Source organism: Mesoplodon densirostris, chromosome 12 (genome assembly GCF_025265405.1).
Source record: "Mesoplodon densirostris isolate mMesDen1 chromosome 12, mMesDen1 primary haplotype, whole genome shotgun sequence".
NCBI classification, from domain to species: Eukaryota; Metazoa; Chordata; class Mammalia; order Artiodactyla; family Ziphiidae; genus Mesoplodon; species Mesoplodon densirostris.
The window spans coordinates 74,923,342-74,948,740 of NC_082672.1; the positions used below are offsets into that span (position 1 = coordinate 74,923,342).

General features: G+C 30.5%; 1 protein-coding gene across 1 annotated transcript in view; it reads right to left on the minus strand.

Moving 5' to 3' along the window:
- EYS (eyes shut homolog) overlaps nt 1-25,399 on the minus strand; it is a 1,591,612-nt gene that overhangs the window by 1,434,303 nt on the left and 131,910 nt on the right. The window contains exons 7-8 of the mRNA XM_060115102.1: nt 19,970-20,109; nt 12,384-12,550 (exon numbers count right to left, since the gene is read on the minus strand). Of these exons, the coding sequence (XP_059971085.1) occupies nt 12,384-12,550; nt 19,970-20,109 (307 nt within the window). The remainder of the gene's footprint in view (nt 1-12,383; nt 12,551-19,969; nt 20,110-25,399) is intronic.

Consider the following 25,399-nt stretch of genomic DNA (forward strand, 5'->3'; position numbering starts at 1 on the left):
TGCCTAAAACTAATAGGATTTTAATTAATACAAGGTTCTATTGATAGTATTCATTCATTCACTCCTATATTCTTTCCGTAAGTATATGTTTGCGTTGTCTATGTGATTGGCATTGACCTAAATGAGTTAATGCTGATGTGAACAAATTTCTGGCTTTATCTCAAGGAAGGCATCCTCTGTTTACCCTAATATTTATAACTCTAATAGGTTTTATTTAAAATGCTTGAGTATCTCAGTTCTTTAGTTGCCTATAGTGTAAATTCTCTGAAGGCAGGAACAATAGCTGTCTTATTCCCTCTGAATTTTTATCTCCAGTATATATGCTAGTATATGCCAGTTCCTAGCACAGAGAGAAGGACCCAAGAAACCTTGTTCAATGTGTAATGATTGAATAAATAAATGAGGTGCTGGAAAGACACTCAGAATTTGAAGGGGTTGGAGAAGGTGATAAGTAGATTATTACAATATCTCTGAGGTTGGATTAAGCACAAATATTCTGGGAATTATTAAGAGAGGAAATTAACCTATCTTACATGATGGGATGATGAGGCAGGAGGAGAGTTATTGTATATTGTAGGTGTGTGTGTGTGTGTGTGTGTACTATTACACATAATGGATTATTCAAACTCAATTTTTCACTGAGTGCAATTATTCATTAAAGATATAGATGAAGGGAAATGCCAAGTATTTTTCAGATAATTCTTTAAAAGCTATGTTGGAATTTTTAAATATCTATATTTCTTCAGTACATGAATGCAGTTCATTGAGTCATTTTAAATTTTTTAAGTATAGATTTCAATGATGTAGAAAATCTTGATGAGGCTTTAATAACATGCACACAAAATTAATTCCTATGGTAATTTCAATTTAGCCAATATTTTCTAATAGTTTTTAATGTGGTTTTATCTGTTTCAAGATAATTGTGAAATATAGTCTGTGTTTCTTGTAAATTATTGAAAATATCTATAGGTTTAATGGTGAGAGCAGATTAGCTACCAGCAAAGAAGGAATGATTGTCTGAAGTTAGAGAGATACTGGTTTTTAACTTGTATTTTCTTCATTTCATATACACACATTTTTGAGTACTTCAGTTATTTATTAAGTGTATTGAACAAATATTCTTGGGTCTTCTTTATATGCTAGATATCACCTTAAGTAATGTAGATTATGAGATACCATTTTAATGATTATAACTTATATAATATACCACATTTATTCCTTTGGATATTGCATATACGTACATATAAGCCATACGTACATATAAGCAAAAGGTGAGAAAGATACCTAAAATATAGTGAAAATTTTTGGTCTAAGTTGTTTTGATTTCCAAATATCCCTTACCAACTATTCATAGGACAGTTAAAATAATCATATAAACATGATAATGAGTTGAGAAGAGCAATGCCAAATCACTCTGTTATTATTAATGAAAATTAACCTACTGAACCTAAGTCAATGCACTCATAAGTATATGATGGTAGGTGTTTGGAGCCAGCAAGAGTGTCAAAATTCAGTTAGTTCAAACCTTTCTTCTTGTCATTGTAAAAACTTGGCCATTTAATGCAGTTTGCCAAGGATCACTGAGATTGTTAATGGCAGGCAGTATAGTGAATGCTTTGATATATTCAAAGCACCAGGCTAGGCTCTAATTTTTCTTCTCTAACTTATTTTATAAATGATTTTCTCTTTTTTATATATAATTATAATAAATATATAAATTAGATATATAACTTTATAAATAATTTTTATAAATAATTTTCTTATCTGTAAAGTCATCAGTACTAAGTCTGCTTCATAGAAGATGATGAAGTATATTAATTACTGGGCAGGTTACTCTGTCACCAGCTATATCAAATGTGCTTATGTTTACCTGAAATAAAGTTATAAAACACAATTACTCCCTTCAATGCCCTCTCAATTGCCACCCCCTATGACTCTGCAAAAAAAAAAAAAAAAAATCTAGGTAAACTCTAAACAACTGTCACATGGCATATAAGTCTGTCTATATCGTGCCTGGTTTAATCACATTTTATAGATTAATTATTAATAATGTTCATTCACTCTGAAAATTATTTGGGTTGGGATGGTAAATTACATGAGGTCCTCATCATATAGTTTCCACCTTGTCTTAATTTAATTAAATTAATAATAATTTGTATTATTTTCTTCCTAGTCTGTTTCTCTTAAACTTTCAGAGTCAAATTGTTATCTCTTTTAAACAATACAGAATTAGGTTTGTTTTAGTTCTCTATTTCAGCTATTTTAATAGATGTTACAGTTACTGTGTGTGTGTGTGTATGTGTGTGTGTGTGCAAATGTCTGTCTATAAAATCATTTTATTTCCTGTTTTACTCTGTGAATTGCATTTGGTTTCTTTATTTTATTAGCTTCTGGTGTGATTTATATCTTATAATTTGTAATATTTGTCAGATTCTGATCTTCTTTTAAATGTATGTAATCTACTTGACCTTCTCTTTCTTGGTTGAACAACTTCAGAGATTATCTACTGAAATATTATAATAAAGATTAGAAAATTAGAATATTTATATATTTTCCATTTAACTTTAGTTCATTATATCTTGTTTTATTATTTATTTTCCTTTTGTTCAAAATTTCAAATTAAACACTCAAATCTCCATTTGCTGTATTCCTCTTAAAATAATAAGAAGATTGATACATATACAGTTCATCCTTATGTGCCCTGTTTCTAAGTTTGTTTGTTTGTTTTTTGGTATAATGGATGTAGTTATGTTTTGGGGATTGTTTAACTTTATATCCACATTTAAATACACTCCACACTCATCTTTAATTCACTTCTGGAGCTTTTCCCTCCATCATTGGCAGGATTCTTGTGTTGAACAATAACTCTTCCTTCATGGGAAGAGGTCAAAATATTAAGAGGAGACTGGAACAAGTTAATTCCAACCCTCATGGATGACTTTGACAGGTTCAAGACTTCAGTGAAGGTAGGAATTACAGATGTTGTAGAAACAGCAAGAGAACTGGAATTAGGAGTGGAGCCTGAAATGTGACTGAATTGCGGCAATATCATGATAAAACTTGAGAAGATGAAGAGTTGCTTCTTATGGATGGGAAGAGAAAATGGTTTCTTGATATGGAAATTACTCCTGCTGAAGATGCTGTAAAGATTGTTGATATTACATCAAAGGATTTAGAATATTATATACACGTAGTTGATAAAACACGGTCAGGGTTTAAGAGGATAGACTCCAATTTTGAAAGAACTTCTATTGTGGGTAAAATGCTATCAAACTGCATTGCATGCTATGAAGAAATCATTCCTGAAAGGAAAAGTCAATTGATGTGCAAAATTTATTGTTGTCTCATTTTTAGAAATTGCCGCAGACACCCCAGTCTTCAGGAACCACACTGCTCAGTCAGCAGCCATCAGCATGGAGGCAAGACTCTCCACCAGCAAAAAGATTCAGATTCACTAATGTTTCAGATGATGGTAAGCAGTTTTTAGCAATAAAATGTATTTAAATTAAGGTGTGTACGTTGTTTTTTAGATATAATGCTGTTGTACACTTAGATTTACAATATAGTGTAAACATAACTTTTGAATGTACTTGGAAACCAGAAACTTCCTGTGACTCCCTATATTGCAATATTCACTTTATTGCAGTGGTCTGAAACTGAACTCAGCATATCTCTGTGGTGTGCCTATAGAATTTTTTTTTAATTATATAAAACTTTTCCCTAGATTTTTATTATGAGCTCATCTTTTTGGTGTAGTCTAATTTAAATTTATTTAACAAAAAAAAAACATTGATAAAAATATAAAAGCAAAGGAAAATAACTAAAAAAGGTCTGTAAAAATGGCTTTAATCATAACATACTATACATGAAGGTGATTTCACGTAAACCCATATATCTATATGTAAATTGCACAGAGTGGTAATTCTTCCAAAATTCTTCCCTATTTCAACATAGGAGTTTTTGCTACAGTTGACAACAGCCAACTGTCCCCTTCAATTTGCTTATCTTCCCATGCTTGAGGAAATTGGATCTCTTATTTCTGACCTTTAAATACAGCTCATATACCCTTCAGTATTTAGTTACTATCTTTCCAAATTGATAGTCTAAACCAACTTAGAGCAATACTTTCTGTTTATAATATATTTCTGTCTGACTCATATTTCTGGTCTTTGTGGCACCCTTTTTACTTCATATAATAGAATTTATAGGGATAACCTATCTACACATCTAATAATGTAAAAAATCAAGATGATGCTCTAAGTCTGATATAACATGATATAAAAGGACACTAATTTGTAATTGAATGTATTTATGTATAAAAGATACATCTTTACTAGAAATGACTGAAGTAGAAGATATATTGAAGTGGTTAGCTGTTCTCACCCAAAGGAAGAATTACTATGGGTGAGGCAATTATAATTAGAGACTGAGAATTGTAGTTTGGTATTAGAAATTCAAAGTAGGATGATATAATGTTCCAAAGTGGTTAATAAATTTTAAAAAATTCCTAAATAGAACATAATATTTTCTTGGTTAACATAAAAGTTTAATTCTTGGAAATCCAATAATTATTAACATTTTGTAGAAATATTTTGTGTCAGTAAGTAAAATGAAGTTAAGATCTTGACTCGGATATTTATTGCAAGGTTTTATATACATACATAATGTATGATGAGACTCTTGGAAATTGTACAAACCATGGAACACATTTTTTTGTTCAGGTGGTCACCAATCATCTGCTAAATGCCAGTTGTTGCAGTCAATTATATTGAATATTAGAATGACCCTAGAAATGTCCAAAATGTACCCAGAACACAAGATCGTTTCTTTGAATGATCATTGACATAAAATAAATTTTGCCAGTTTACTAAAGCACTCACCATTTTCATCTAATCATGTACTAGTGTGTCAAGCATTTTGTCAGTATTATTAATAATATGCATATATATGCTCATATATGTGTACATGGATACACAGTGCTAAAATAAATTGCTATTAAGTTGAAAGATATTCAGTTACAAGTATATCAGTTTTGTAAAAAACTGTCAAGAAGATTACAGTGCTCCACATATTTATAATTTTAAAATATTCATATAATTTCATAGAATTTTTACTTTGAGAAAATAAATTGAGCTAATGGAAAACCTCATGAATGAGCTAATGGAATAACTTTATTATTAAATAAATTAAGCTGATTTATATTTAAATTTGAAAGAAGTGAATAATATGCATGAAAAGACAAAGAAACACATTAGGTGAAAGTCTGTATGTTGAAAATATGGTCTCAGTATTAAGTACTGTGGTTTAATAGTTTTATTCACCATTTAGATTTTTAATAGAAAAATATTCTAGAAATAGAAGACATTAAATATATTACTTTATGTATTACTCTGAGTCCTAAGATTATGGTCCATATGTCTTATATACAGCAGATGCTCCATTAATATTGTTTTACTATGTAATCATAAAACATATCTTAAAATTGGGTAAGGCTCAAGAGAAAGGTCATCTTAAAAGTTCTGAATAAATAGCTTCAAAAAATTAATAGTTTTAGAAGATAATTTGAAAAGCAATGCAAAAAAAGGTTAGCCATATAAAAAGCTATCTAGATATTATGGACTAAAATAAAAATATGTCCCGGGTAGCACAGAATCATCTAACATGCATAAAAACATTTTTATTATTTGACATATGAAAAAAAAACATGAAAAGTCATAAAGCCTGAAGCTATAATATAGTTAAACTTTGACTGTATATGCTTCACACCATATTGGTTTACTCCTGAAAGAGAAAGAAAAAAGAGACACCTGAGATAGAATTGTGTATACATTAGCTAAGTTTCAACCCACGCTATAGTTGAAACTTAATTATACAAAAATGCTTCCTTTAATTAAGTTTATTATAATTAATTTTGGTATGCATATGGACAGTATAATAATATTTATTTTGGAATTGCTTAAATAAATTAAGTAGTGATCTCTATATCATTTTACTATAAAGCTTAAGGAAGCAAGGTGATATTTTCCAGTGGACAATAAAGAGTAAAAAATATATCAGTGCATGTAAATGCAATAGTCAAAAGGATCCAGCCACTAGAGAAAACGTGGTTTACTGCAGTGGTCCCCGACCTTTTTGGCACCAGGGACCAGTTTCGTGGAAGACAGTTTTTCCACGGAAGGGGTGGTGGTGGTGGGGATGCTTCAAGTGGTAATGTGAGCAACAGTACAGGCAGTAACGCGAGCAATGTTTCAGGCAGTAATATGAGTAATCGGGAGCGATGGGGAGCAGCAGATGAAGCTCTGCCCACTCTCCTGCCACACACCTCCTGCTGTGCAGCTCAGTTCCTGCCAGGGGACCCCTGGTTTAGTGCTACGAAGACTAATATAAACCAAAAATACATACATACATACATACATACACACATACACACAAGCAATAAGCCACTTTTATATATAGTCCAGTTTATTTTTCTTTTTCCAAAAGTAAAACGTAACACAAAAACTTTTGCCTGGGAGGCAGCAAAGTTTGCATGTTAAACCAAAAATTAAAAATAAACAGAAAACAAGAAATTCATATCTTAATAAAAAGGCACGGATATCACGGCAGAAATTACAATAGTCTTAGAACTTAATAATCATAAGACTTCTTGGTTCAGAAATAATTTTTTAAACCACAAGTAAAATATATTACTGGGCAAATTCACATAAATATATATTTATACAAGCCTCCTGACTCTACAGACATAGGTCTTGAAGCTATATCTGCTTTTATCATGGACTTTTAGATTTTACACTTCGAAATAAGACTCTTGCTTATGACTGATAGTGGTTTTGCTTATACTTAGCCTTACATGGACAATGTGAAACTCCTAAAATAAACTGTAGAGAAACAGGTTTAATTTAAGTTTCCAGAAAGAAAGCCATAAAATTCAGTGCTATAAAACAAACTACTTGTGTCTTTAGAAAGTGAAAATAATAGTTATTTTAGTAGTTTAAAAAGATATTTGCTTTCTAAATGAAATGAAATGACCATGAGATGTGTTCTGAGGAGAATATAAATTTACCTATGGATGGTGCATTATTTGATCTCATTTCCACAACATTTTGCACAATGTTTTCTAATTAGGGAGTGCTCAATAAATGTTTGATGAGTGTATGAAAGAATTGATTTCATTTTGTTATATGTCTGGTAGCAAGTAGGAATTGGTGACTTGCACATAAGCTTTAAGCTTCATACATGCGTTGGAGCCATGAACACTTCACAGTCTTTCCTGGTTTTCGGAAATTATGATCCCATACTTAGCAAAAACTATCTGGAAGTCCTGAGGGACAAAACTTTGGTGGGATTTTTTTTATCCCCATTAAGTTTTTCCAAATTCCCAGAAAATATTTTTGAACATTTTAGGGCAAAAATGTGGTCAGGCTCAAACCTGTGTTAAATACCTCATTTATATTATACACTTTAAGCTGTAGTATTATGAAGTATATATCAATAGAAAAATATTTTTGCATGAATGATCAACCATCTGTTAACATTATTATTATTGTTGTTATTTTGTTGTTTTGCTAATGTCATTCGTTTGAAAGAAATCCTTAATTTCTATTACAGTACTATAATTGTTGGGCTGTATAAGTTGTACCTTGTGAGTTTAGTTTTATTTAATTTTTAATATTTTTATTGTCGAATAATTGATTTATAATGTTGTGTTAGTTTCAGGTGTACAGCAAAGTGAATCAGTTGTACATATACATATATGCACTCCTTTTTGGTTTTTAAATTTATTTTCCCATATAGGCCATTGCAGAGTATTGAGTAGATTTCTCTGTGCTATACAGCAGGTTCTTATTAGTTATCTATTTATATATAGTAGTGTGTATATATCAATCCCAACCTCCTAATTTATACCTCCCCTACCATCCCCTCATAACCATAAGTTTGTTTTCTACATCCGTGACTCTACTTCTGTTTTGTAAATAAGTTCAATCTGTACTTTTTTTTAGATTCCACATATAAGTGATAACGTATGATATTTGTCTTTCTGTGTCTGACTCACTTCACTCAGTATGACAATCTCTAAGTTCATCCACATTGCTGCAAATGACATTATTCTGTTCTTTTTAATGGTTGAGTAATATTCCACTGTATATATGTTCCACATCTTCTTTATCCATTCCTTTGTTAATGGTCATTTAGGTTGCTTTCATGTCCCAGTTTTTGTAAATAGTGCTGAAATGAACACTGGGGTGCATGTATCTTTTTGAATTATATTTTTCTCTGGATATATGCCTAGGAGTGAGATTGCTGGGTCATATGGTAGTTTTATTTTTGTTTTTTAAGGAACTTCCATACTGTTCTCCATAGTGGCTGTACCAATTTACATTCCCACCAACAGTGTAGGAGGGTTCCTTTTCCTCCACACCCTCTCCAGCATTTATTGTTTGCAGATTTTTTGATGATAGCCATTCTGAACAGTGTGAGGTGATACTTCATTGTTTCAATAGTGTAGTATTAAAAGTTCTCCATTTCAAAATCATGGAGATATTTTTCTACATTTCTTTCAGTTACATAATTTTTTTTTTCCTTTTAACTTTAGGTCTCTGAACATATTCAGAATCTGATCCCAAATAAAGTATAAGGTTGAAATTCAGTTTTATCTATGATCTAATAGTAAGCCATTTCCCCATTACCCTCTACTAAAGAACCCTGTGTATTCTCATTAAATTATGGCTAAACGTCTTATATATAAGGATCACATACGTACATCCTTATTATCAGAGATCTCTGTTGGCCCACTGTTGGTTTTTTAAATGACATCACATGGGGTTTGTAGTCTGGGTATATGAAATTCCACCCCATTACTCTTCCTTTGCAAAGATGATTTAGCTATTTATAAAATATTATTTTTATACAGCTTTTAGAATATATTCATTAGTTCCTAAAATAGCATACAGTGCTTTGATATAGCACTGAATGTGTGAGTTAACTTGGGAAGATTTGGTATCTTGGCCACTTTATGGCTTAAAATCTAAGTCAATGGATTATATTTCAATGTGTTCAGAACATCTATTATTTTCTTTTTATAACTGAAGTTAATAGAGTAATAGAAATTGTTATAGATAACTTGAGCATCTTTTGCAAGTTAATTCTAAAATTTTGTATATCTTTTGCTATTATAGTAGGCGATATACAATAATTTCTAGATATTATGACTAATATATAGGAATTAACATTATATGAATTATATATTAATTTTAATTTAATATGAATTTTACATGAAGTACTGCTATATGAAGTATTTACATTTGCCATCTTTGCTAGGTGCTAGTTTACTACTAATTTATGGTACAATGTTAAGAAATCATAAAATTATTGTATTTTTAACTGCAAAAATTGCAAGACATTTTGCACATAAAAGAAAAATTACCATAAACAGAGTGAAACATAGTCAGAAAAAATGCATTTATATTACAGAATAAAGGATATTTTTTTATAAATAAAAGGCCTGAAAAATAATTGTTTTTTAAAACAAATATTTATTGATCTGTACTTGTGTCAGTTGTGACTGACTTATTTACCATAGCATAAAGTTTTCAAGGTTGGTTACTGTTGTGGCATGTATTAGTAATTCATTACTTTTTATTGCTGGGTAATATTCCATTTCATGAATGTAATGCATTTTATTTTCCATTTATCATCACTTGATAATCATTTGGGTTGTTTCAAATTTTTGATTATTATGAATAAAACTTTACAAACTTTAATGTAGAAGTTTTTGTATAGAAACATATTTTCATTTTTTGAGTATCGACTAGAAATGGAATTGCTAGGTTTTATGGAAATCTATAACTCCCCTTTTCAAAGTACCTGCATGCACCATTTTATATACCACCAGCAGCATACGAGGGTTCCAATTTCTCCAAGTCTGCAACAATACCAGTATTTTCTATTAATCTTTCTTTTTGATCATGTTATTGATAATAGAGGGTATAAAGTATTATCTGGCTTTTAATTTTCATTTCCATTATTTTGTCATTAAATAAGGTAGTTGTGTTTTGTCTCTCTCTTTTTTAATTTCTTATTAGTTTGAAGGAAGAAGTTCCATTGTATCTTCTTTTTTTCTTTTAGTTTTTGATTGTTTTTTTCATGAAGCGGTGTTGGATTCTGTCAAATGTCTTTTTTCCTCTGCATCTATTGAAATTATCATATGTCTTATTTTTCACCTGTATTAAATTGACACGATATATTACATTAATTGATTTTAGAAAATTAAACTAACTTTGCACTTCTGTGATGAATCCCACGTGGTCATGGTGTATAATCTTTGTTATATGTTACTAGATCTGCTGCATACAATCGTGTTGAGGGTTTTTGTGTTCAGATTAATTAGACATATTGGTCTAATATGTGATTCTTTGGTCTTGTTATCAATTTAACACTAGCCTCATAGAATGAGTTGAGAAATGTTCCCTCATTTATTTTTAGAAGGGTTAATAATTTCTCTTACTTCTGCTTTACATGTTTCAAGTATTCCCCAGTGAATCTATTTAGTCCTGAATATTTTTTAGTGTGAACCTTTTGTTTGTTCATTGAATTAATAATTCAAACCTTTCAATTAAAAAATCTATTTAGATTTTCTGTTTCTTCTGGAGTCAGTTTCAGTAGTTTATGTTTTTCTAGGAATGTCTCCATTTCTTCATAGTTACCTAGATTTTTGGATATACAGCTGTTCATTATGTTTCCTTATAATCCTTTTTCTTTCTGTAATTTCAGTAATAATGCTCTCTTTATCATTCTTAATTTTAGTAATTTGATTCTTCTCTCTGTCTTAGTATAGATAAGGATTATTCACTTTGTTAATCATTTCAATGGATAGACGTTGGTTTTGTTGATATTCTCTCTTCTTTATCTATACTCTATTTAATTCATTTCACTTTACAGTTTATGATTTCCTTCCTTTCTACATTTTCCATCATGTTAAATTAGAAGTTTAGGATATTGATTGAGATTGTCCTTGTTTTTACAGATATAATTTATATTCTAAGCACTGCATCACCTACATCACATGGGTTTTGACATGTGTCTTCATTTTAATTAATCTCAATTGATTTTCTTATTTCTATTATGATTTATTTTTGATTAATTAACTTATATGGATTGTGTTAATTTCCACGTTTTTGTGAATTTATCAAATTGCTTATTGGTTTTGATTTCTAATCTCATTTCAGGGTGGTCAGAAAACATACTTTTAAAAAAATTCAATATTTTTAAATAAATTGCAGCTTGTATTTGTATATGATTTGTCTTGGAAAATGTTCCATGTGCATCTGAGCATAATGTTATTCTGCTGCTGTTGACTGGAGTGTTTATCTACTCATTCTACTTTATTTATAATATCATTCCAATGTTCTTTAGACTTGATGTTCTCCTGCCAAGTGTTGTGTCAACCACTGAAAGTGCGGAAATGGAGTCTTCAGCTATTCTTGTTGAATTGGCTATTTCTCCCTTCAATTCAGTCAGTTTTTATTTCATGCATTTTGGGTCTCTGTTGTTAGGTGCATATGCTTATAATTGCTACATATTCTGATGGATTGACTCTTTTATCATTATAAAATGTTGTTCCTTTTCTCTAGTGAACATCTTTTTACAGTCTATTGTTTTGATATTAATATAGAAATTCCAGCTTTCTATGGTTGTTGTTTGAACAATATATCTTTTCTCAACATTTTACTATCAATCTGTTTGTATATTTAAATGTAGAGTATGTCTCCTATAGACAGTATACACTTGTATATATCTAGAAATTATCTGGCCTGAAAAATCTCTCCTTTTTATTGGATTTTTAATCCTCTTGATTGTAATGTTATTATTGATATAGTTGGAATTATGTCTGCCATTTCCTTTTTTGTTTTGCAGACATTTTATGTCTTTTTTAAAACCTCTATTCTTCTGATACCACTTCCTTTTGTATTAAGAAAATATTTTTGAGGGCAAAAGTTTAATACCTGTAATGTTATTTTACTGTACTGTTTTAGTTACTTTCTTAATAGTTGCTCTGCAGATTACCGTATACATCTTAACATATCAGAATCTGTCACAGATTTAATTTCCCACAGATACTAACTTAATTTTAATGTGATAAAATTATTTCTATAAAAGCCGATTCTTTATCACCCTCATTTTTGTTCTATTGTTATTTATAATATATAATACACATTACATAACATATAATAACTATATATGTATATGTTTGATGCATGAATACCATTTTAAACAAAAATAAATATTATTAAATATTATGAAATATTTCAATTATGGCTTATCAGTACAATTATAATATTTTGATAATTAGGTGATATTCTTTGTTGAAATGATGAATAAAATACCTGGATATATTAATTTCCTCTTCATAAATAGCTTCTTGTTGACACCTACTTTCTTCATAGTCAGTTATGTTTTCCAGACACATTTGGCAAAACCATGTGGAAATACATAGGCACCAATATCCCTTATCATCTTCTTTAATCAAGCAACTACATCCTTTTGCACATATCTATAAAAAATAAGAAGTAAGAATTTTGTAAATGTCCATTATATACTAAAATATTACAATGATTTCTGTTTGAATTTCTTATTTTCCCTATGTATTAAATTCATGTATTCTTTTAAAAAGGATAAAATAAATTCACTTTTAATTTACGTTAAAATTGTTCTCAACAGTCAAATTCATTTCATTCTCAAATTATAACAGTAATACATAAATTGTAAAAAGTTAAATAGATCAATATCCACTATAAAATTGTAGAAAGTTTTTAAGCTTTTATTTAAGTCAAATTTTTATAGATTTTGCTAAAATGTTAACTGTTATGGTGGAAATAGCATTATATTGAGAACCAGATCCATGGAAAACCTGTTTCCTTTATCACTAAATAGCTTTTTCCCCTTGAGTGAGGTATTTGGATCTGCCTTTGAACTGACTGTAACATTTTATTGCATCCCTTATAAAAATTAATTAAATAAAATTTTAACACTTTATTTTATATTTGCATGGAAGTCATAACTATACCTATTCTTAAAAAAATACCACTTTAAATATTTTTAGAGATCTTACAGAGATAGGCCCAATAGATTTACTTGAAAGAATTAGGCAAACTTTGTACCTAGAAAAGTGGACGTCTTATGGAAAGCTTAAACTCAGGCATATATTTTCCTAGCTCGCAGAAGAGAATTCAAAAGTAGAACTTTGATAACTTTAAAAAAATTCCTCTGAATATTTCCATGTTTTTATTTTTTCTAACTCCATTAAGCTATTTCCTATCAGTAGCAACACAATTAGGAATTTGGTTTTGCAGTGTGATCCTTTAATAACAAATTAATTATTTATAGAGATCTAGTCTCTGTTTGGTAAGCGTTAGATGAGAATCTGTTTTTCCATTTTTTCTATTTGGAGCTCAAGGCAATTAAGAATTCTAAATCCACTAGGGAGGAGAACAGGTCTTTGACATGGACAGATGAGGTCTTTTTCAAATGCTCTTTACTCTTAATCAATGACTAAAGTATTATAATTTAATTTACATGTTTTCTCTATGTGTTTGTACTTCAGAAAATCTTTATCCCTCACTGAGTGCCTAATCATTCCTACATACAAAGTATATTTGCTGTAAAATTTCTTAAATTAAAGGAAAATTGTTATAATTGGCTTACAAAGTTAAATAACCTCTTACATATACAACACCAGATATTAGCATTTAATGACACTATTTTATTATTCTCTCTCTCTGTATATATCTATGTGTACATTATATGTATATATGTATATATGTAATATATGTTTATATACATCTGTACATACATATATATTCATATTATAATTTTATTTTCTGAAATTTGTGATTGTATTGCATTTTATCCTCAATTACTTTAATGTGTATTCTTATAAAAGTAAGGATATACATTTTCATTACTTCAGTAATATTATCAAAGTTAAGAAATTAACTTTGATTTTAATACTATATTTTGTAACCTGTAAACATTATTCAAATTTTGCTAATTCTTCTAATATACTATATAAAAATACAATATGTAAATTCTTCATTTTCAACACAACTAGCAAATACAAAGCACTAAAACTTCAATTACTCATAAGTAACATATACATAAACAGCAGTAATTAATGGTTGTGTTTTTTCTCCCTGTTTGTATGTACTGTCTTGTAGAGATTGTATTGGAAAACTTGGATTTATATTTAAATTTACCATTATCTCCTTCCATTATCCCATTTACCTTGGAAGTCCTCTTAGTTGATTTACTTTAATTCTAAAAGCAATATAATTGAATTAGTCTTTTTCTGAAATCGAATTTGGCTTGTGTTTTGTACACATACACACAATATGTTTTCTTGATTTCTTGGTATAAGTTTTTTTTTTAAATTTGTGAGGTATTAGTATTATTGTACTTTAGCATGCACAGTCCTGTTAAACTGTATGTGCAGTCTGCTTGTAGAGAGGAAATTATATGGGTTTTCAAATAAGTAGATGAGACCCAGGCTGCACTGTCCAGTGTGGTCCCTCAGGAGAGAACCACTTTGTGTGGTTATCTGCTTCCTGTCACTCAGACTCTAATCCTGTGTCTGTTACCGCAGCTTTGACACTCACTGCCCCACCTGTAGCAGCTGCCTCCTCTTTCCTGTTTGTTTTTCTTGTTTTCTGATCTAGTCAAGAGTATACAGATAGATCCATTTGGCCCATGAAAACTGTGGAAAAGAGCAATGCTTTCCAGATACTGGGTAAATACAGAAATTTTGATTGTTTGTTTTCATGGTTTCAATATAGTCTGGGATGATTCAATAAACACAAGGAAAATAATAGATATTACCAGCTAATCACACTCAAAGCTTAGAATCTGTGAGGCTTCATGTATGCTTAATTTTTGATTTCTACTGAAAAACACAAAAAACTTCGTAATTTGCTATTTCATGCTGGAGGGAAAAATGTCATACACTAAGGAATCATTGTATTTTTAGTTATTAGAAATCTAGGTCACTAATACACAAAAAAATCATGACAAAACAATGTTTTAACAACAAAAAATAATAGTGCAAAATTCAGACTATGGCAAACTAGTATTTCCTATAATTATATGCCTTCCTTTTTGGTTTATTTTCAAAATAATTTATTACTAGGATTTAAGAAAAACTGAAAGAACCAAATTAAAACGTGTCTAATGGGTTTTCCTTAAACTATGTACCAAACCCCACACTATCCTTTGTCTAAAAATTGTGATATGAACACCTAAATTGCAATTAAAGCTTTGTTAAATGCTTTCATCATATGCTGATGGTGGTGAATTCTTTATTGCAATTATTTACTGTATCTAAAAACCATTAAGTAGTTGTTGGCACTAAGAAATATGTAACTTGGTATTTCAGTGGGATTTCTTATCTATTCATAGCCTAGTCTTCTACTAGAGTTTTAGTTTTCTATAATTAAATTTAGAGATAAGAAGAGATGTCTCAGAAAAACTTATAAGACAATAAATTATGTCAGTGGATACTTACTGAGTTGAATCAACCTTGCACATGTAGGGGAAAGATTTTTCAGTTTTTCAATATAGAAAATCAAGGAATCTACTTAAAAGGAGTCCATTAACCCTCTGAAATTTTATGAAAAACAGTGTGCTTGTGTGTGCATAATCTACCGTGAGGGAACTGCTTCCAGCTTTCATCAGATTTTCAATGAGCATTTTGAGCAAAAAAAGGTTGAGATCTACTCATGTATGCCTATGATTAGAGTAAAACGTATAACTACAAATATAAATTACCCTGGAAAACTCAGTGGTTATACATAATACTACATATAATAAAAGTTACATTAGCAATTATAATTATATTATGATACTTGTAATTAATAATTATATTATAATCAATTATTAACGTGTGTCATTGTACAAAATGCCATCATTAAAAAATACACAAAAATTGAATGATATCTTATTTTATTCTTAATATTAAAGACTTTATTTGAGGCAGAAATGTAATAAAATTTTAAATCTGGCTGTGTATGATCTTTCCTTTACAAGGAAAATAGAGGGAAAACAAAACTTCCAGAATTTCTTTTTCTGGAAATTCATTACTACTGATGCATATATATTACAGAATGTTACTACAAAAAATTAGCTTCTGCTGGATAGAAGCTACATGTATAATATTTACAACATACTTTTGAAAAATGTTTTTCATATGCAAGTAAACAACTTTATTTAAATTTGTTATCATTTCATGGAGTATCTTGTATATTTCTATAAATTATTTTGTCATTTCCACATTATATTAGTAAAGTCACTCAGCAAAGGGATCTAACGGTGAGAAACTCTAAGATCTAATATATGACACATATTTTACCATGTTTTGACCCTTGTTAACTAAATAGATATGCAAAGAGTGTTCAGGGATAGGACTGAGTGACCTTTCTTTATCATAATATGCAGAAACCTGGATTCTTAGAAAAATATTAATCAAGTAAAAATTGCACTGGACAAAGTTAAACAGGCAAGAAAGACTCTATTGATGACCACTGCAATAGGAGAGAGATGAAACTCAACTCTGCTGAGACATGTGTATTTTTAAGTACTGGCATGAGCTAGTGGAACAGTACTGGAGGAAATTAGGTAAGAGACTGAGCAACGAGATGTGTGGTGTACAGTGAGTTATTCCTGAGTTTGCAAGTGTTTTGCTCTGTGAGTAGGCTAGGCCTTCTGTGTTTGTTATTTGTGCACTTAACAAAATTGTTTGGTGCTCTTTTGGAGGGTCAACAGTGAACAAACACAACATTCTGCAAGGATACAATTAAAATAGCCTCATTATCAAAGCTCAGGACCCTAGAGTGCAAACAATACCCTGCTCTGAGACCACTGGACTTTCTTCTCTCCTACTATGACAGTAACATAGGTACATACAGGTACATTTTAGGAATCCTTTGATTATGTATTCCAATTGGATCTAAAGAAATGAAATCTCTCTCTGTCAACATCACTTCCTCTGGGGAATCTGTAAGAGTATGCTTAGGTCCTGTAACATCATCACCCAGATCACATAAATGAGTGATGATTTCAGATGGTCATACCAGTCGGCATTCCATTAACTGAATATTCCTTGAGTCACCTTTTCAAAGTCTTGTGAACACTTTTGTTGGCCCTGAGCTGGGACCAGCTTCTCTTGCAGGTTCTGGAGATGTGACATGGCACAGATGCCTGATATGTTTTCTGGGGTCCTCCTGATGTCTCTGGCCTTAACACAAACAATCCCCACTTCCTGTTGTAAGTCATGGGCATCTCTCTAAATGTTATAATTTCTCAAGGACAACCTGCAATTGCAGTGGCCACTCTGGGGAATTCTGACATGAACAAGATTGTTCACTTGACAGATACATTAGAACAAAAAGAGAAAAGGTCTCAGGAGCTGTGTCTCCCTTGTCTAATAGAGAGATTACTGTTTAATGCACAGGAATGTGCCAGGTCTTAGTTGCAGCATGCAGGATCTTCATTGAGGCATGAAGGATCTTTAATTGTGGTGTGGGCTCTTCACTGTGGCATGTGGACTTCTCTATAGTTGTGGCATGTGGGTTCTAGGGCACATGGGCTCTGTAGTTTGTGGCATGTGGACTCTCTTGTTGAGGTGCGCAAGCTCAGTAGTTGTGGTGTGTGGGATTATTTGCTTCACGGAATGTGGGATTTTAGTTCCCTGACCAGGGATTGAACCCAGGCGCCCTGCATTGGAAGGCAGATTCTTTATCACTGGACCACTTCAGGGAAGTCCTGAAGATAGTTAACTTTTAACAATCATGATTCTATATCTCTCTGAAACTAGCTTTCCTTCGCTTCTTCTTTTTTGCTGTTTCTTCCTGTTTTTTCCCCTTAGGAAAAATTTAAATTAATTGATCATAAATAATTTTCTATAATTATATGTACATTCTAAGACTACTGTTCACACAGTTAAAAATACAAGGAGAAGAAAATGTTTAACTGTTTTATATTTGTGTATTCCCTTTGCCAAAAATTTAACAAAGCAGAACATGTGTACCTGGGTGTGCAGGTAATTTAATTAGTCTTTTAGATGAAAAGAGTACTAGGCCCTTAGAGTTCCAGCATGAACTCAGAAGTCTTGATTTTTTTTAAATATGTGAACACAGAGATATATTTATATTAAAAAAAATCTTATGTAATTTCCCAATAACTAAAAAACTCCTTAGGCAAATTAAAACAATTTAACTTTTAAAAAAGTATTCTATTATTGTTTCCTCAGATTGTTTATAATTTTAAAATTGTATTTATTTTTTTGAAATTTTAATAATGAATATAATTTAAACTGTTAAATCTAATTCATTTTCACTGACTGTACCACACTGATGTACTGGAGTGTTTTATTGATGATACTGCAAATTATAAGAACTTAACATGATATTGTAAATTGCATTTTCCAAATCTTTGGAAGACCTTTCACTGATACTAAATTGAATTAATAAATTATCTTTGGATACCTTAATAATTTTTAAGTAAGAAAAATAAACAAATATTGATCTCTAAATATAGTTTTAAATTACCGTGTTTCTTATAGAATGGAAATTTAAATGTGCACATGTCATTAAGTGATGTATATTTATGTTTATATAGGTATATTTATGTTTATTTTGCCTAACAAAAAAAGTTGATAAAGTGTTATAAATGTGTGCTCATGAAAAAATAAAATAGCTAAAAATTATTGGATTGCTCTCTCTGTGTTTTCTGTTAAGTCTAAAAAAGCAAATGTTAATTACTTTATTTAAAGTTGGTAATTATTTTAAAAGAATACAGAGAAATAGAAATATGTATATAAGATAATATGTGATTTGCTTGTTTCCTAAAACAGTTACTTAATTATTTAAATTAATATAATATATATTGTTTTTTAATATGCTGATAAAGTCAAATGTTTCTTAAAGATAAAAACTTAATCATCTATGTGCACAGTTGTGTATCTGTACTTAGCTAAATACGTATGTGAAAAAGTATATTAAGCTTAATACATATGTTCATGAATTTTAAAAACATAATGAAAAATATATTTGAGGGCATACGTGAAATTAAAAGTTCTGAAGACTTTGAATTCTATTTGCCTGTATTTGCAATGCCTCTCTAGATGGTTGTATTTTAGGTACAAAAAGATTTGGATTATTTTTTATAAAGTTGGCTCAATATTAATGGATTTATGCATAATGAAAAGAGCTTACAAATCTATACTGAAAATTATGTATGAATGATACACCAAGCAGAAAATTAAAATTTGGTTTTTGTTTATATAAAATGACCAAATTAGGTTGTGTCCAGACAAGAGAGGTTAGAAATATTAGGCTAACTCTCTAAACTTTTTGGAAAACTCCTTAATCATTTTGACAAGAAGTTCCTTATCTACTTAAAATTAAAATTCTAAAATTTTTGTTTCTTTTTGTGTTGTTTGGAAATGTGTATTTTTTACATGGTAGAGGTAAGATTGGGAAAAAGAGGGCCATTCTTTGTATCTTTTCCTTAAGTCCCACAGTTGTTAGTGGTAAGACTGACCAGAGACTAGAAATCTTCCAGAGATTTAACTACATGCCAAAGACAAGGGTAGTTCTTTGCAATCTTTAAACAAAAAAGTGGTATTATCACATCTGTGTTTGACTGGCTTTAAATCAGTCTGTAAGATATAACATAAATAGAAGACAGAAGACTAGGAATAAAGTGATTCTTAAAATTCTTTACTACCTCTCTATATTATAAATATAAGAAGTAAAAAGATTTCCAAGTACATTGTTGATAAGTTGTTTATGAAGTTATATTTAAGCTATGCACATCTCGAACATTGTATTAGCAATCTTCACATTTCTAGCATTTTAAAAATTATATCAGACAATTATGAGTTAAAGAGGCAATAGGAAGCTACTACAGAAATGTACCTCACCTTCCTTGCTCCTTCACGTAGGAACCAACACACATGACCAAGGGCTTCGGATCGGTTCAGACTGACAGCACCTTCTGTGCAGCTGCAAGCGAGAAAGAAGTAGCCGCCAGTAACCACTTCACGATTTTCACCTTCTGATCCTTACAAACAAAGAGATGAAACATTAAATAACCTTTCACACCCTTGAATTCACATTGAATTATTAAAGGCAGTTGTCACATTACTTGATAAATGCAATTTGACAGCACCTACACAAAATAAGCTTCTACGTTTGTAGAATATTAGATTTGAAAGAGACCTAAAACAGAATAAGGCTCAACCCTCTCATTTAAAAAATGGACTAAGAAATACAGCAACAGGGCCTCCCTGGTGGCGCAGTGGTTGAGAGTCCGCCTGCCGATGCAGGGGATACGGGTTCGTGCCCCGGTCTGGGAGGATCCCATATGCCGCGGGGCGGCTGGGCCCGTGGGCCATGGCCGCTGGGCCTGCGCGTCCGGAGCCTGTGCTCCGCAACGGGAGAGGCCACAACAGTGAGAGGCCCACATACCGCAAAAAGGAAAAAAAAAAAAAAAAAAAAAAAAAAAAAGAAATACAGCAACAGAATAAGACAGTTTCCAGGCCATGCGTTTTAAAAAACAATCAAATACCAAATAAACTTCCAATTAATATTTATAAAAATAATGTAATAATGATAAACAATACATTTTACACAAAAAAAATCTTTGCTCTTCATCTATTGTAGTTGTATAAGGAACCATTTCAAAAGAAATTTGGAAAAATTCCTTAAAACGTTTATAATAGAAAAATGGTCAGTACCTTATCCTAGGTTCCTGACAAGAAGGAAGAAAGTCAGGGAATGTGAGAGAGTGTGTGTGTGTTTATACGTAGGTATAGACATACATAAACACATTTATACATATACATATATAATGCAGCTATTTCATGCTCTGATGTTAAATATAATATCTGTGACACAATAAAGAATGAAACTGCTAAAAAGCAAAACAATGTGACATATAAAAGCAGACACACAGATAACCCAGGCTTAGAATTGTACTAAGACTGTACAATATCTGTGGTAAATGTGTTGAAGTATCTATAGGAAAAGATGAATATAGCTGGTAAACAGATTCGGAATTATGGAATGAGAAATTTGGAAACTGTGAAAAAAAGCAAAAACCCAAATGGAAATACTAGAATTGTGGGGAGAAAGGAGTTAATTTAGTCGAGCTGAGCACTTCTTATCTTTCATTAGTGGATGTAACATTTCCAGATAATGAAAGAACATGGGGGACTTGATACAATCTCCTAGTGCATATAACTAAACCTCCTATAAAGGAGACTATAATATTTATTAGGGAGATAGTATTTATCCACAAAATCCTCTAGCTGATAGCCCTATTTTAGAATTGTTTGTAATTTACAAACCTACAATTCGTGAGACATGACTTCTTGCAAAATATAATCTAAATTATGCAAAGTACAGCTGAATTATAAATAGAGAGGGTTCACAAGCTGAAATCTCCCTGCTGTGTGCAGACCTCATTTAGAAATCTCACCTATCACTCTGGGGAAAAAAAAAATGAAGAAACTAGGAAGCCATGCAGAATGTTTCAAACTATTTTCATCCTTACTAGTGTAACTTGACTGCTTGTATTCTTAAGATTATAAAATATGATTACTATATTAGTAATAAAATAAACAATGGATCGGATTATTAGAAGATCAGTCACAAGAAAGAGAAGTAAATTAATGATGTCAATAAAAATCATATCTTCAGCGTGCTGAGAAAAAATAACTATAGTATGGTTATGTCAGGCTGGTACAATGAATTCCTTTATTTTCTGAAGAAAATAGTATTAGATTTAACTGTTTATTCAATATTTGGGAGAACTTGGATATAAGACCCTAATTTTTGAGTATTCTTCATTGTGAAAATATGTTTTTTAACTATTTTATTCAATTAATTTAGAGCTTGTAAGATTATTCAGATTTTATACTTATTATTGAATCAGTTTACCAACTAGTATTTTTCTAGGAATGCATCTATCTTATGTAAATTGTCCAATTTACAAAGCTTTCCATAAAGATATATCTGATTAAACATTTCTATTTAACTGAGGTATTTTTGCCTCCTCCTCCCCAGACTTCTAAAAGGAGGTAACAAAATTAATTCATTAATTAATTAATAAAATAAAACGAAACTTTAATGCAGTAAGATAGCTAGAGGGGAGAAAACAAATTTTGAGAAGCTGAAAAGATGGTGGAGGCGTGGGGACCAAATTAGCAGAATGGGAAGAGAAAAAACACAAAAGTCTAATTAGAATGCATGTTTACGAAAAACAAAGTCATTTACCTAGACAATCTTGAGATGCTCAGAACTTAAATATATCCAAGAATGTGGTACTGAGGTGGGTTCTGGAAACAGGGAGATTAGTAACACAGCTTCTCTCCCAAATCACAAATTCAGATATTATACTGACTCTTCACTCACCTCCCCCAGTCCCACAAATAAATAATTTTCAAGGTCTATTCTTTGGAGAAAGGGAATCTTTTTAAGTCTTAACCTCTAAATAGAGGTCAACTTTCTGCCTGAATTTGGCAGAAAGACTCCAAGTGAGAGAAGACAAAGCATTGTTCAACTTACAGAAAATTGAGGTACTGAATGGAACAGAAGAAAATTAAAACAAATCAAAGCTATAATAGTCTTATAGACATACCAAAAGTTATTTTATTTATATAAAACAACAGAATATCATGAAAATGTACAATTTAGAGAACTGAAAATTCTCTAGACAATTACAAATATAATAAAACAAAAATTCAACACTAGTTTTGAGATATTAAGTGGGGAATACTGTAGAAAATTTTAAAACATGGAAAATAAATAAGAGATTATGAGAAAATGAAAGAATCAATTTAGGAGATGTAATATCAAAAATTTGGACTTAGGTGTACAGAAAAATAAAACAGAAAAAAAATTCTTAGTGACATAATACAGAGACTACCTAAAAATTGAAAGACGTGCTTCCAAATAAAAGGGTTTATCAAGAGATATGAACAAGAATACATTCATGGGAATGTAAATTGGTGCAGCCACTATGAAAAACAGTATGGAGTTTCCTCAAAGAAAATCAAAAATAGAATTACCATATGATCTAACAATTCTACTTCTGGGTTTTTATTCAAAGGAAACAAAAACACTAACTCAGAAAGATATCTGCACCCCATGTTCACTGCAGCATTATTTACAACAGCCAAGACGTGGAAGCTACATAAGTGTCCATCAGTGGAATAATGGATAAAGAAGGTGTGACAGATATATATATATATATCTCCCCTATATATACATATATATATGTATTCCCATAATCCCATTTTATTTATATATATATATGTATATATGTATATGTATGTATATATACACATATATATATAAATAAATGAGATTATGTATATATATATACATATACATATGTAAAAATATTGTTCAGCCATAAATAAATGGAATCTTGCCATTTGTAACAACATGAATGGACCTCAAGGGCATTATGCTAAGTAAAATAAGTCAGACAGAGAAAGACAAATACAGTATAATCTCACTTATATGTGGAATCTAAAAGAAAAATATCTAAAAACAAAAAAAAATATATGAAACCAGATTTGTGATTGCCAGAAATGGTGAGTGGGGGATGGGTGAAATGGGACATAGTGGTCAGAAGGTACAAATTTCTAGCTGTAAAATAAGTAAGTCCTGGGGATGTAATGTACATTGTTACTATAATTTATGGTACTGTACTGTACATTTGAAAATTGTTAAGAGTAAATCTTAAACTATCACAAGAAAAAAAGGTAACTATGTGTCGTGATGAATGTTAACTAAACTTTCTGTGGTGATAATTTCACAATAATTACAAATATAAAACTATTATGTTGTACACCTGAAACTAATATAATATTTCAATGATATTTCATTTTCTTAAGAAGAATAAAATCCTCAAAAGTTTCAATATAGTGAAATTTCAGTACACCGAGACAAAGAACATACAAAAAAAAAAAGGCTTCAAGAGAGGTGATCCCAAGTAGAATATAAAGAATCAAAAGGTAGCCTATTACATATACAATTCTACATTATTGCATGCCTTCCTTTCTTTTCCCTTTATCATATATCTCATAGATTGTCAAATCAGTACTGGGAGTATTCCACAGTCATTTCTACATCTGTGTTTACTCTTTTGCTCAAAGAGCCAATGATGCCATGTATAATCTTGCACCTATATTACTCATCATGTGGATGAGACACATGTGGTGGGAAAGCTGGGGCAAGAAGTATATAAATTTATAGTCTTGATAAATATTGAAAAATTGCTCTGCTCAGATATTATAGTGATTTTCCATTTCACCATCAATACATAAAATCAGCAAGTTGTCAAACTCTCAAAGTTTTGCCAGTCTTATAGGAGAAAAAAATATATATTTATGATGCTTTTAAAAATGTGTTTTGCTCTCATTATAAGTAAAGCTAAGCATTTTCTCAAATGTTTAGCAATACTTTCTATGCCTCATGTACAATCTTCTTTTGTCGTTTGCTTCTATGAAGTCTTCACAGGTAGATATTTTTGCTTCTCATGCAGTCAAATTACCAGTCTTTTCTTTGTGGCTTCTAAGTCTTGTTGGTAACTATAAAGACCTCTCTCATCCAGGTTTATAAAATAATACACCAACATTTTTGTGATGTTTTTATCATCTCAATTTTTATATATAAAAAATTTATTGATATGAGTTTAAACCAGAGTATGTCCTAAGATGCAAATCACTCTTTTTTTTCCAGATGCCGATTCTGTTGTGCAGCATCAAATATTGAATAGTCCCTATTTATCCTAAAGACTGAGATGGCAAATTCTATTATATGCTAAATTCTCTGCATATTTGGATTTATTTTTGGACTTTGTATTTTGCATATATTTTGACTATCAATGCAATAATACCATGCTTTTCATTATTGAAACTCTATAATATGCTTTAATATCTGGCACAGCTAAGTCTCTACCCCACCAACCTGTACCATGTGCTTTTTTTAGAGTACACCTGGCTTTATTTGTCTATTTAGTTTTCTATGTGGAACTTAAAATGAATATAAAAGCATTGTTCTTATTTCATTGAAATCTTAATAAATATATAAAATAATATGGTGATTTGAAATCTTTAATATGTTAGGTCTCCCCTCCATCAATATGGTATATTTTTAGAAATTTCTTTCCAGATATTGTGTTTGTAAATATACTGTGGCAATACTTAAAGTTTTCTCAACTTAGAACTTTAATGCTTTTGCTAATTTTAGTCCTAGGAATTTTAACTGCTGTTTACATAACATCTTTTCTTTCATTGTATCATTTAGTTAGCTCTTATCTGTATTTGAAAGTTATTTAT